The sequence below is a fragment of the Mus caroli genome, unplaced genomic scaffold, assembly GCF_978045245.1.
Source record: "Mus caroli unplaced genomic scaffold, Mus_caroli_1 scaffold_19, whole genome shotgun sequence".
Lineage (NCBI taxonomy): Eukaryota > Metazoa > Chordata > Mammalia > Rodentia > Muridae > Mus > Mus caroli.
In genome coordinates, this window is record NW_028227274.1 from 10,098,963 (window position 1) to 10,111,834 (window position 12,872).

A 12,872-nucleotide genomic window follows, 5' to 3' on the forward strand; every position below is an offset into this window, starting at 1 on the left:
AGCTAACAAGTGACAAAACCCGTGAAGTCATCTAAGCCCTTGCCTTGCATAGCTTGAGTTTCAGAGGAGCCTTAAGAGTATGTTTTCACAATCTTCCTATCCAATGTCCACCTGTCAGACTAACCCAACATTCAGTTTATCAGGAAAAGTTCAGTCCCGGGTTCCCATGACAGGTCAGGATCAGAAACAGTTACCTCACCTGTCGATAGATCACAGTGTGTTAAAGGGCAAAGACCATATCCAGTATGAGCCACGAGCCATTCCATCACATACTACAATGACTGGTAGAAGATAAATGTGGATCTGGTTATTTACTGAAACCAGTGAGGTCAAGTGAAAGCACTGACCTAAAGATCTGGGACAAATGTCACCCTTGAAGACCAGCTGGAATAAGGCAGCTGAATGTGACCAGTGCAGAGGAAGATCACTCCAAACCCACTGATACATGCAGTACGTGTTGATGACAGTTCTCTAGTCTAGGTGCCAAATAGTTGCTATTTTTGTAACTATAGAATAAGCAAGAAGATCTCAATTGATAAGAAAATTGTTACAGGCAAGACTGTAGAGTTCACATGAATAAAAATACTAATAATTACAGTTACAAAGTTAACACCCTTAAATACAGAGTTGTATCCCCCTTCTCTGAATTGCAAGAAAGAGGAACAGGATACGCGTGAAGCCACAGCGGTAATTTTCAGGCCTTATGTGCAAAGTAGAAATGACCTGGTCTAGTCTTCCAGCAAAGCCTGGACTATCAAAGACTAATCCTATTACCTAAGCACAGAAGTGGTTTTCTTTTACGTGCAGAGGAGAAATTGCTCTGTACTCAAGGCTCACACATCTTCGTCAATGCAATTAAACCTCTGGTGTCCATAGCCATGAAACTGGTCCATCAAGCAATGAGTATTCTAGCAGTGAGGCCCCGTGGTTGCCGAAGCGAGACAGAAAGATAGCTCTGTATGGAATGATTGACGCCCAGCTCCGGCTCAGCAGCGTCTCCACCTCCTCCTGGCTGCTCTCATCACCATGCTGCAGCAGCTTATCTAAGCCACATCGCCTTGTGCCTGAATTCTCTATCCCTCATCTTGTTATGCACTGAAAACGTATTTTTAGCCGACTATATTCTTTTATAAGTGAAGATTTTAATAGTCATAAAGTGAGTGCTCCAGCTTGGATGTGAAATGTTCCCCCAGTCTCTCATATCTGAACATTTGGTTCCCAGCTGCTGGCTGTGTTTTGGGGGGCCATGGAAACTTTGAGTTTCATAAGCAGCCCCACTCTGGCCCTCTCTCTGCTTCCTGTTCCTCTGCAGGAAAGAACAATGCCCCTAACATGCTCCCAGCATCATGGGGCCACAACCATGCCTTCCTGCCATGGTAAATTTTATCCCCATTCACATTGTGAGCAAAGTACAGCTTTCCTTCGTTAGGCGGCTTCTGTTAGCTACGATGGCACAGCAATAAGTAGCTACCAGCTGAGGGAACAAAATAACACATAAGCAATGGTTTTGTAATGACTCAGCAACAGAAGGACTGCAGTCATCTACCCGGGTGCTACAGAGTCATGCTGATGCACCTAAGGCCTTAGCTATAGTAAAACAAGACACTATGCTTACCTTCAAGCATGTTTCTGATTTCTTTGTCATGGGTGGCTTCTTTTGCTGTCTGTCCACTTCCATTTACAACTGTACTGTCAGCATCGTATTCTAAAAGAAGCAAGACCAGCTCCTAAATAAACAGAGAGATTATTTTAGTTGTTGTTAAGCTAAGACTTTATTATATGACAATCCTTTTTCAAATTAGTGATTGCTATAATTTCTAAAATAGAAAAAATATGTAAGAATCTTCATATCAAATCAATTATGCTGCCGGAGAGATGGCTCCGCGGGTAAGAGCACTGACTGCTTTTCCAGAGGTCCTGAGTTCAATTCCCAGCAACTGTATGATGGCTCACAACCATCTGTACAGCTACAGTGTACTCACATACATAAAATAAATAAATAAAATTTTAAAAAACAATTATACCTACAAAAATTCTGCTAATAACTTATAATTGCTTAAACAATTGCCAACCCACAATTAATATACAGCCAATTTCTTTAGTTGACTTTTAAAAGTAAATTATCTAGAGCCTAAAGAGACAATTCAGCAGTTAAGAGCACTTGCTGCTTATGGAAAGGAGTCAGCTTCACTTCCTAACGTCTATAGGAGGGCTCACAACCATCCATAATCCCTGCTCCAACAGGCACGAATGTGGTATACATGCCAGCAAAACATTCACACATATAAGAAATATGAGAATAAGTAAGTCTAAAAGAACCTTTAAAAGCCAGGCAGTGGTGGCACACACCTTTAATCCCAGCACTTGGGAGGCCGAGGCAAGCAGAGTCCTGAGTTCAAAGCCAGCCTGGTCTACAAAGTTAAGTTCCAGGACAGCCAGGGCTCCACAGAGAAACCCTGTCTCAGAAAACAAAAATTACAAGTCATGTATTTGGTCAGAGTCTTGTATACAGAACATACAAAGACCTTTACAACCAACAACAGAAAGGCCCATTTTAAAATGCAAAGAGGAGAGTATAGCAGTGTATACTTGTAAAGCCAACACTGAGGAGGGTGAAGAAAAAGGATCATGATGAGTTCGAGACCAACCTGAGCTACATACTGACATCTTCTCGCAAAGACCAAAATAAATTATTTTTAAAATAAATAAAATGGATGAGATAGCATTTGAACAATCTGAGCTGCCCCCACCCCAGACTTCCTAAATCAGGGCTCCAAGTCTACTTAGTCACCTCCAGGTGTAGAAAGCAAACTCTCTGAAAAAAGAACTAGTATCAAAATACAGATGTGTCATTTAGAGTCAAAATCAGAACTCCAGAAGGCACACTCAGGGACTGGTATCTGCATTTACCCCACTAACATCATTAAGCCACCCAGAGAGACAAGTCAGGGACTATTTCAACATCTCATCTCAGTATACAGAAGTGTCTTGTATTTTTTTTTGGGGGGGGGGGAGGCATTGCAGAGTAACAGTCCCTATAGTTGAGAGCTTTCTGTAAGCCCAAATGCGCTGCTCTCTGACCCATCCAAGGCCACAGCAGATACAAAACAATTCATCATCTTCCTCATGCCTCAAGATCTGGAATTCTTCTTCTAGTCCTGAGGTATTCCTGGTGATTGAAGAAACACCAATTGCACTTACATTTCCCTCACAGAGAACCTTTCAGTACCTTCCCAAATCCTTAGTAATTATTGGCTTTCCTCATGTATTCAACACTGCAAGAGGCCCTACAGAGAAAACATTTCTAGATACAAAATACTGAAGGGAGAATGGAAACCTACCCTGTAGCAGATGGACCCTAGCATTAGAGGCTGGGTGAGGTGCTGCAAAAACCTAGCAAAGACAAGGTTCTGACAAAACTGGAACGAAGATCCTGATGCTCAAAGGGACAACCCCAATCTAAAGGTCAAAGTGGAACTTCTAAAAGGCCAGGAAGATGTCCGAGGGCTGAAGCTTAGATAAAAAGCAATGAGTACCTGCCTGCTCCTCAGTACAGAAGGCAAAAAGAGCCCGTGGTGCAGTTACTGAGCACTAATGCAGAGACTGCACAGGGCTTCAGTGTGGCGCACGGGGAGTCCCTCTACAGATGCACAGACATCAGAGACTTGAAGCAGCAAGGCAGCTCACAGGAGGACCTGGATGCCTTAAGGAAAGCATGGGGCAGAATCACAGGTTCTAAAATAATCCCCTAGGGAGATGAAATGAAGCCAGAGGAACAGACTGGTTGGTTGAGGTGGAACATTTCCAGAGAAAAGAGAATGTTAAGAAAAACACGGAGAAAGGCCTCTAAGGGAAGAACCATCTAAGCAACCAGAGAAGCAGCAGGAGACAGACCATGCCGACTCCTCCCGGAGATGTGCTCAGCTTGTCAGACTGCAAAACATGAAAATAGAAACCCTGAGACTTAACAAAACACCAGCGCCATCCCAGCTAGAGATGGGAGAGTGTCTGTTAGACACTCTGTTAGAGAATGCAGCTAACTGATGGCAACCTTTCCAGTCTGGTTCTCGCTGCCAGAGAAGTTGAAAGGAGTGGAATTTTTTTAAACTCAGGGCTGAAACAAACTCCTGCTCAAAAGCAGGCTCAGTGCCCACACTATGTAAAGCAGAACGCAGCCCCTCACCCCATACCTGCCTCTGCTCCCCTTCCTCAGTGCAGGAAGGGATGCGTTCCACTCTTCTCCCTATGTCCGAACAGTAGCCACTCTTGAACATTTACTCATAAGGATGGTTTATCTTACATATTTCTGGTCAAGAAAGCACTTCGAGCAACTTTTCTACTAAGTCAGAAGACAAAGTCTGTTTGTTCTGGTCTCGTGTCTCAGTGAACACACACTAAAGATGGGGACTGCACCGTCAAGGTCCCAAGAGAGCTAACACAGTCATGTCCCCAGTTGCCCTAAGTCAACCCTGTGACCCACTACTGTCAGTCACTCCCCGCTGATACAATTCATTTCAGGTGAGGGAGAGGAAAATTTCACACCCACAGTGCTTCTGAGCAATTTTGTAAGGAGTAATTCACACTGCATAGATCTTACCCTGTAAATGGACAGGAATCCTTGGCTTTTAGTATATATGCTCACAGAATTGCACTGTCATACACACTACCAAATATTAGAACATCTCGTCCCCCTCAGGAAACCCAGGTGTCTGGACAGACACCTTTCTCTGCACCCCCTGGCAACCACTCATCTACGTTTAGTCTCTATGGACGCGCCTCCTGAACATTTCAATGAAAGAAACATACAGTGTTTGGCCATCTGTATGGTTCCTTTCAGTCACGGTTGTGCTTGGGTGTGCACCAATCCATCATTCCTCTGTTGCTGAGAGACTTTTCCAGTGCCTGCCGGTGAGCCACACCTTGCTTAACTGTTAGAAACTGATGAATATTTAGGGTTTTTTTTTTCTGTTATAAATGATGCTGCTAAACATATTATCATGTTGATTTTTTAAAAATTCTATTATTAAGTAGGTTGTAAATTAAAACACACACACACACAAAATTTAACCAGACCCAAAAGGTTATAAAACGGAATGAATTTTGATACAATTAGAATAGGCATTTGGAAACTGTAGAGCTTCACATTGGACTGTATGCTTTCACTTTCTTGTGTATTTTTATGAATTCATCCACTATTTAAAATGAAAAATCCACAACAGAGTTACAACTGGAAGAACAATCAGCTTTAAGTCCATTTCTGCAGCTCATGTCCATTACCTGCATCCACTAATTTAAACAGCTACTATCCAAGCTCTGTTTAAAGATATGGTACCTGCGCAAGGCATTAATAAATGTGTTTCATGTTTGCAAGAAAACAGCTTAAACAGGTGCAAAAGTGTACCCTTGTGTACTACGTAAATTCAACAAAGTCCATGCCATAATGACGATCAACAGCCAAGTTCTACTCGAGTTAGAACAGGACACACGACTGAGTTTACTTCTGTAACTGGGTCACGAGAGCCAGCACAACTGACTTTAATAAGTGGAGACTGGGCTGTGTGGACAAAAGCTCTTGACTCAGTCCTCTGGAAGGGGCAGGAAAGCCAGGCATCCTGAGTACAGAGGAAGTTCCAGGCCAGCCTAGGATACAGAATGAGACTCAAAAGAGGCTGGAGGAGGGAGCTGGATACTTCCTGGAAAAGCCGTCTCCATGGAGCTAAGCCTGAGTGTGGCCTATATAAACTTTAAACAATTCTCAACAAGCTGGGACCCCAGTCTTGTGACTTCAGTGAGCTCTGCCAACAACCCAAATGAGCTTCCAAGTGGCTCTAAGCCTCAGAAGAGAACAGTCCAGCTAACACATTGAATTCAGTCTTATATCGCCCTGAGCAGAGAGTATAGCTAGGCTATGCTGAGTTCTTCACTAAATCTTAATGATAATCTTAGTAAACAGTAACAAAACTCATGCAGATTTGTAGGCAGAGTAGTAACGTCTTGGGACTTCTGTCAAGGAAAGATGCTCACATTGCATTTTCAGCTGAACATGTGCTACCTAAACCCAAAGGTCCACTTCCCAGCTCCCCTTTAGAAAGTATGGTCAGGTGAGTGTTCTAGCCAAGGGGACAGGCACGAGTACCATGTGAGAACTTCAGGCGTCTCCTAAGAGACAGGATATTGTTCTTGTTCCTTTTTTGCTTCCCCTAACATGATTCCAGAATTTTCTAGCTCTCATACCAGATGATATAGTCTGAGTCACACTCGGAAGAAGACAAAATCCCCAGGTGTGCGCCTCCTGTCCTAGACTTACCTGACTGCACTTTCATAGGGGAAGAATTCTGCAATGTGAGTCCCTGTTATTTAGGTTCCTCCCCACTGTAACTTCATCTGGAACACTGCCAGTGACTAGACAACACAGGAATTAATAAGTCACAACTCTAGACTTGCCCCCACCACCAAAAGCTAGAAGACAGTGACCAAAGCCTTCCAAATTCCTACAGATGATTCCCAAACTATCACTCAAGCAAGATGGTAAAAGTTATTTTCAAATATGTAAATACTTAAAAAGCTGATAGGCCAGGCAGCCTTTCCCTGAATGACTACTTAAAACAACTGGGGAGCCAGGAAATGTAACTCCACCCCAGGACAATGTAACTGCAGCTACAGATTGACAAGTAGAGGACAAGAGGACAGAGAACTGGAGGACTGGGCTAAGAGGGGCATTACCCAGGACATACAGCTAGAGCAAGTAACATCAGAAAAATCTGAAGTGCTTATTTACAAAGATTTTAATGTCCAGTATGTAATGATAAACAGAACTAATGAAGAATATTCAAGAAAGCATTAGGTCCAAAGAAAATAATGAATTATGCAATAGAGAAAACATATAGGGCTCTACAAGGCTGAATCTAGTATGGTCAGAACAATGTATTTAACTGAAGACCAGTTATGGATTAAGAGAATCCCTAGGCAGGGATTAAGCCAGGGAGAAATAAGAAAAAACCACGCCGAGGAAAGGAGAGTCATTTCTCCTCAGGAGTATGGCCGCCGGTTGGTTGCCCATGCTTGCAATTGGTGGGTTATTTAGCAGAGGAGATGATGACGGCGATGACAACAGTGATGATGGGGGTGGTTATGATGATGAAGAGATGATGATGGAGATAGGGAGGAGAAGGGGGCGAACATGTTGGGGGATGCAAAGGAAATGTGAGAGTGGCTGGGGAAAGGATATGATCAAGATAGAGTGTATACACATTAGATTGTAAAAGTAAGTGAAATACACGTAAACTGCTTATCTGGGGCTGGAGAGACGGCTCAGCAAGCACCTGCTGCTCTTGCAGAAGACTTGGGTTCAAGGCACCCATGTGCTGGCTTACAACAATCTGTGACTACTGGGGATCTAACGCCCTCTTCTGACGTCCACAGATAGCAAAACATTCACATCCAGAAAACAATTCATTAAAAACATAATGCTTATCTGCCAGATATAAATAAATAGAAACCTAACATTTAAGAAGAAACAAGAAGCAGCAATATAAGTACTTTATAAACAAAAAAAGTTAAAAAACCCAAGGAGCTGCAAAAAGAATTTGCTCTTGATATGAACCACAAGGGACAGTTGGAGGGTCACCAGTTTTTCATTATAAAATATCTTAATATTAGATGGCATTTCAAATTAAATATGTGTACATACAACACACATAAGGGAGAATTAAAGACTGTTGAATACCAACTCAGATCATGCTTAATCATATACATTTAAAAAGGCAAAGCAGAGCCTGTCTCCCCAGTTAACTGGGTCTTTCAGGGCCCACCTACGACTAGAAACCTAAGCTGTGTCACTCACTACTGCAGGAAGGAACAATGGATGACGGGTAACATTTTACCCACTTAAGAGTATAAGAAATCAGGAGGTCAGCTCCATCATGGCAGGCCCAGGACAGATAAGCCAGCTGCAGGCAAGAGGGCTCAGTGGGACTGGGGTTATGGCTCAATGGAAGGTATTGCCAAGGGTGTATGAGGCTCTAGGGTTGAGCCCAGCAGCAAACACAGTAAGATAAAGAATTCTGTGACAAAATATGCACCTAGAGGTTACCTGCTGCTATCTATCCACTTACTCCTTGCCTCAGAACTCCTTGTCTGTCACTAACTCTCAATTAACTGCCCAGTCTTGACTCTCTGACCCTGCTGCTGGACCATAATGTCATCCACTTGGTCAGATCTGACCACAAATGCTTGAAACACTGCTTCCCATTGCAATCAGTAAACTCAACGCAGCAGTCTCTCACAAAGGCCCAGACCATGGGGTGAGTACTCACTAGTGAGCGCTTCTGTGAGGTTTGTATACTTCATACCCACAATTCCCTCTGGTACAGTCCCTCAGGACTCTAGAGACATGATTACCTCATGCATTTTCTAGCCTTTCATCCTTCATCCAATCTAGCATGCTCAGTTACTTTAGTCTGTGGCAACTGGGACTTCTTGCCCCCTCATACTGGGGTCATCACTTGTGCACACTGCTGGGGTTTGCCGTAGAACAGCTCAGCTGCTATGGAAGACAACCAATGAGAAGTTGAAAGTGTAAGACACAGCACTGCCTAAGCCAGGTCAGGAACTCCATCAACTTTGGACTATTTGCTCAACTATCCATTAAAGGAAAAGCCAAAACCTAGAAGTTAAAATCTTAAACTATTCCCAGGTTATTCCCAAAATGGTCACTTTCTGAAGCAATTGTATTCTTAGGAAAGGAGAACCACCAAACATAGCACAGACTGTTACATACACGGTCTGAGCTGCCCGACAGACAAGAAGTGTTATTAGGACCCTTTGTTGAAAGAAAATAAATATCGCCCCAGCCTAGGTGGGCTCAGTGTGTACACGGGATCCTCGAATATAACTACATGGCCTTTCCCTAGTTATTCAATGTAAAATTGGTAAAGACAAATCGGTTGTTGCTTCCATGGCCTTAAAACTGCCTTCTTCCAACCTCTAGCCAAGGCAAACCACAAGCCATACCCTATGTAGAAAAGAATGGCAAAGTTAGTACCATCTTTAAAACCCAAGAGAAAGGACAGGGATCTATCAATAGACCACTGTGCACCATGGTCACAGCTCTGGTTTGATCATCAGCATTTGGTGGCTAACAGTTTTCTCCAAGACTAAAACATTCCATCCTGCAGGAAGCTCTTTTCATAGGAAGGTGAAGAACTCAAAATAATCCCTGAAACCTCAGGACTTCAGATAGCCCCTAAAACTGACCGGATTCACTAGCCCGCTCTCTGCCAGAGTAAACAAGAAAAGCCGAGTCCCTCTCCAACAACTGCAAAGAGGACTCTGAGCGCAGACCAGCTTTCTAGACGCAGCAGGTATTGGCCGAGCACCAGGAACAGGTTTAGACCAGTCACTTAGAAAGGACACTCTCCAACCTGATGAGCTGCCTGTAGCCTGCACACTGTGTGCCAGCTCCCAGTTCTGTGAGCTGTCACCCATGCCGGAGTGGGCTTCAGTGATGTAGCTATTTTGAGTCATTTCTGCTTCTGTAAGGAACCCCAATAAATATCCTTGGTTTGTCAAGTTGGATTTTGGTCTGTGGTAAGCTCCCTATCTGGGGTAAGATGTGTGCTGTGTCTCCCAGGAAAAGTCCTGTCACACAGCAGTTTGCAGAACAATGGCCATCGGATACTGACATCGTGGAGAGGCAAGGAGACTTGTGAGGGGTGCACTGATGGCACTTCCAACCCCATGTCTACTTCAGTCACCTGTCCGCCACAACCATGGACACCAGATGCAAAGTAGAGTGACAGGGGACTTCCACAAACCCAACCAAATACAACAGGCTCAACGACAGACACTCAGTCTCACGTGCTGCTTGCTGGAGAAAGGGATAACTAGTGCACAGGAGCTGAGATGGAAAGCCTATTCTTTCCGATCCCAATCAGGAAAAAGATCAAGGGCAGCCTACATTCCCGCATACGTTTCCAGCTCTGCCTCATCCACTGGGCATCTAAGGAGCCTCCCAGCCATCTACCTCATCAACTAGAGTACAGTAAAGACAAGACCTAGAGGAGCTGGTGTCAATCTTAGGAAAAATCAAGGGACCTTGCCATATCAGTCAGTTCTTCTCAGACTGGTGGCTAATGCCAAAATATTTTCTCCAGAGCAAACAGCAGGCTGACAAGATGGTATTTTAGCCAAGCCTGATGAGCTCAGTTCCACCAGGATTCACACGGTAGAAAGAGAAAACCACCTCTGCAAGTTGCCCCCTGACTTGTCCTTGTGTGCTGAGGGCAGGGGTACATGTGCCTCACACATACATACAAAGAAAGAAAGGGGAAAAAATTTAAAAAGCAAGTGTCTGCAAATACAGTCCAGAACACCTAGCTAGCATGTGTGACTTTGATTCAGTCCCCCACATGTACGTACACACACACACACACACACACACACACACACTCACACACACACACTCACACACATACTCACACACTCACGCGCACACTCACGCACACACATGCACACACTCACGCACACACATGCACACACACACACACATGCTCACATACATTCACACATACTCACACACATACACACTCACACACATGCTCACACACATGCACACTCACACAATACACACACTCACACACACACTCTCAAGCACACACTCACACGTGCACACACGCGCGCACACACACACACACACACACGCATGCACTCACACACACATGCACACTTACACACGCGCACAGGCACTCACACACACACGAAGTACAGTGTAAAGAACCAACAGGCAAAAATAGTCACCATAACGGTTGAACCTGATTATCTGAAAGAACACAGACCTAGAGGAGTCATCTGGCACACACTATACAAAGCTCCGGCAACCTGGAACTCTCATGTGTTACCTGTTTATCCATCTGTTGTTACAGGCAGAGACCTCCTATGTACTCCTAACTGGCCTGGAATTCCTGATCCTACCTCTGCCTCTGTAATCTGGTAGGATTACAGGTATACATCATCATGTATGATCTTGTCCAATGAGAGCAAGCAGGCAAGGGTAGTGAATGGAAGGGTAACCAGGGCTGAGGGCCTGAGTCACACCCCAGGAAATCTGTCAGGAAAGGTAAAGAGTCCAGAATGGACAACAGGCCACAAGGAGCTGCTTCAGTTGTGCGTGCGAGCATTCCACAGATGCTCCTCCTGGGGAAGGCACACAGACATCCTGAAGTTGCTGTCCCACAAATGGATGGAGCTAAACAAAGGTAGGCTGTGGTGAAAGCTTTAATTGTTGCCAAAGTCCCCTGGAGGACTAAGATCTCCAAGGGCAGGCCTGAGGAGTGGCTGGGAGGCAGGCTTTTCCAGCAGCAGCTAGAGCATGACTCGCAGTCACGCCTCCAGAGCGGTCTCCAATACCTAGCAGTACGGAGCTGTAAGACGCTGCTCTTCCCCCGTGCTCTGCACAGCGGCTGGTGTAGCCACTGTCCACTCCTGACCCCTCCACACTTCTACAGGAGTGGCCCCACAGCACAGAGCTGCTTATACTGATCTGCGCCTCAGCTGCTTCCCAAGGACAAAAGGCAGTGAACCCATCTCTGCTTACAGACAGCTGGTTACCGAGGAGGGAAACAACATATGCAGTGTTTGGTGGTGTGTGGCATATGTTAGGCACAGGGGAACCCTCACATATACTGCTGATCACATATCACTCTGTCTGTTAGGATGTACAACTCCTAAGGGACAGTATATGGAAAGTGTGTATTTTAAATTTATTGAATTCCAGTAAAAATGAAAGCCAGTGTAACGATCCAAATATTTACTATACTTATTATGTCACTATTTTAAGCAACTTACAAAAGGCATAAAAACTCTAAAATTATAAATGTCTCTGGAAAATAAAGAAATAAACAAATGCTAAACAGAATTCTGTTATACTGATTTCAAGCATAGGACACTAGGGGTCGCTAATACACCAAGAAAAGACGTGCACTCCTTAAATTTTGGCAGCTGAATTTTATTTATTTATTTCAGAGTACAAGGATTTAAAAAAATTTTACAGTAGGGTCTTTCTTTCAACTCAATATTTTAATTAAAATCACTTAATTTCAATTTTATATTTAAAACTATATTCATGATAAAAGACTTTAAGATAATTTGTAGTTTTGTGAGTACAATTAGAAATTAAATTTTTGATCTAATCTAATTATACTTAAATATTACATATATAAGCTTAATATTTGAACATAATAGAACCATTTATCTTAGCTAAATGTTACCTGATCATAGTTAGATTTTCAGACTAAGGTCCAATTTAGCATGATCACATCTTTAGAGTTCAAGAAAATAGTAGAAATGTCCAAAGTGTAAACAGCTGAGCACAGAGGATGAACCCCGGGCTCTAAGTGATCAGGGGTGGGCAGCACAGAGGATGAACTGCCCGGCTCTAAGTGATCAGGGGTGGGCAGCACAGAGGATGAACTGCCCGGCTCTAAGTGATCAGGGGTGGGCAGCACAGAGGATGAACTGCCCGGCTCTAAGTGATCAGGGTGAGCACTGAGATTCATACCACATTCGTGCAGGACAACATGAAATGTGCTAATATCTTGCGAGCAATTCTGGCAAAGCTTATTGGAGGGTTAAGATACACACAGCAGTAACTCTAATGCACTATGTAAGATGAACTGGGTTAGAGAGACCTGGCAAAGGAGAGCTTCCTGCCAAAGACAAAGAATCAGGAACTTGGGAAGACTCACTTCAGAAATAGGTAGATATGGATCATGACGGAAAGAAATGGAAACAGAATATTCTGACTTCCTAGAAAAAGATGAGAAGTTCAGAGCCATGAAGAGAAATCATACGAAGTCACACCTAAGTCTCAGCAA

The 12,872-nt window shown here is 43.8% G+C and overlaps 1 protein-coding gene across 1 annotated transcript in view; it reads right to left on the reverse strand.

Annotated features, from left to right (window-relative positions):
• Nucleotides 1-12,872, reverse strand: part of Osbpl1a (oxysterol binding protein like 1A) — a 195,539-nt gene that overhangs the window by 162,745 nt on the left and 19,922 nt on the right. Inside the window, exon 5 of the mRNA XM_021150443.3 lies at nt 1,616-1,727. Within this exon, the coding sequence (XP_021006102.1) occupies nt 1,616-1,727 (112 nt within the window). The remainder of the gene's footprint in view (nt 1-1,615; nt 1,728-12,872) is intronic.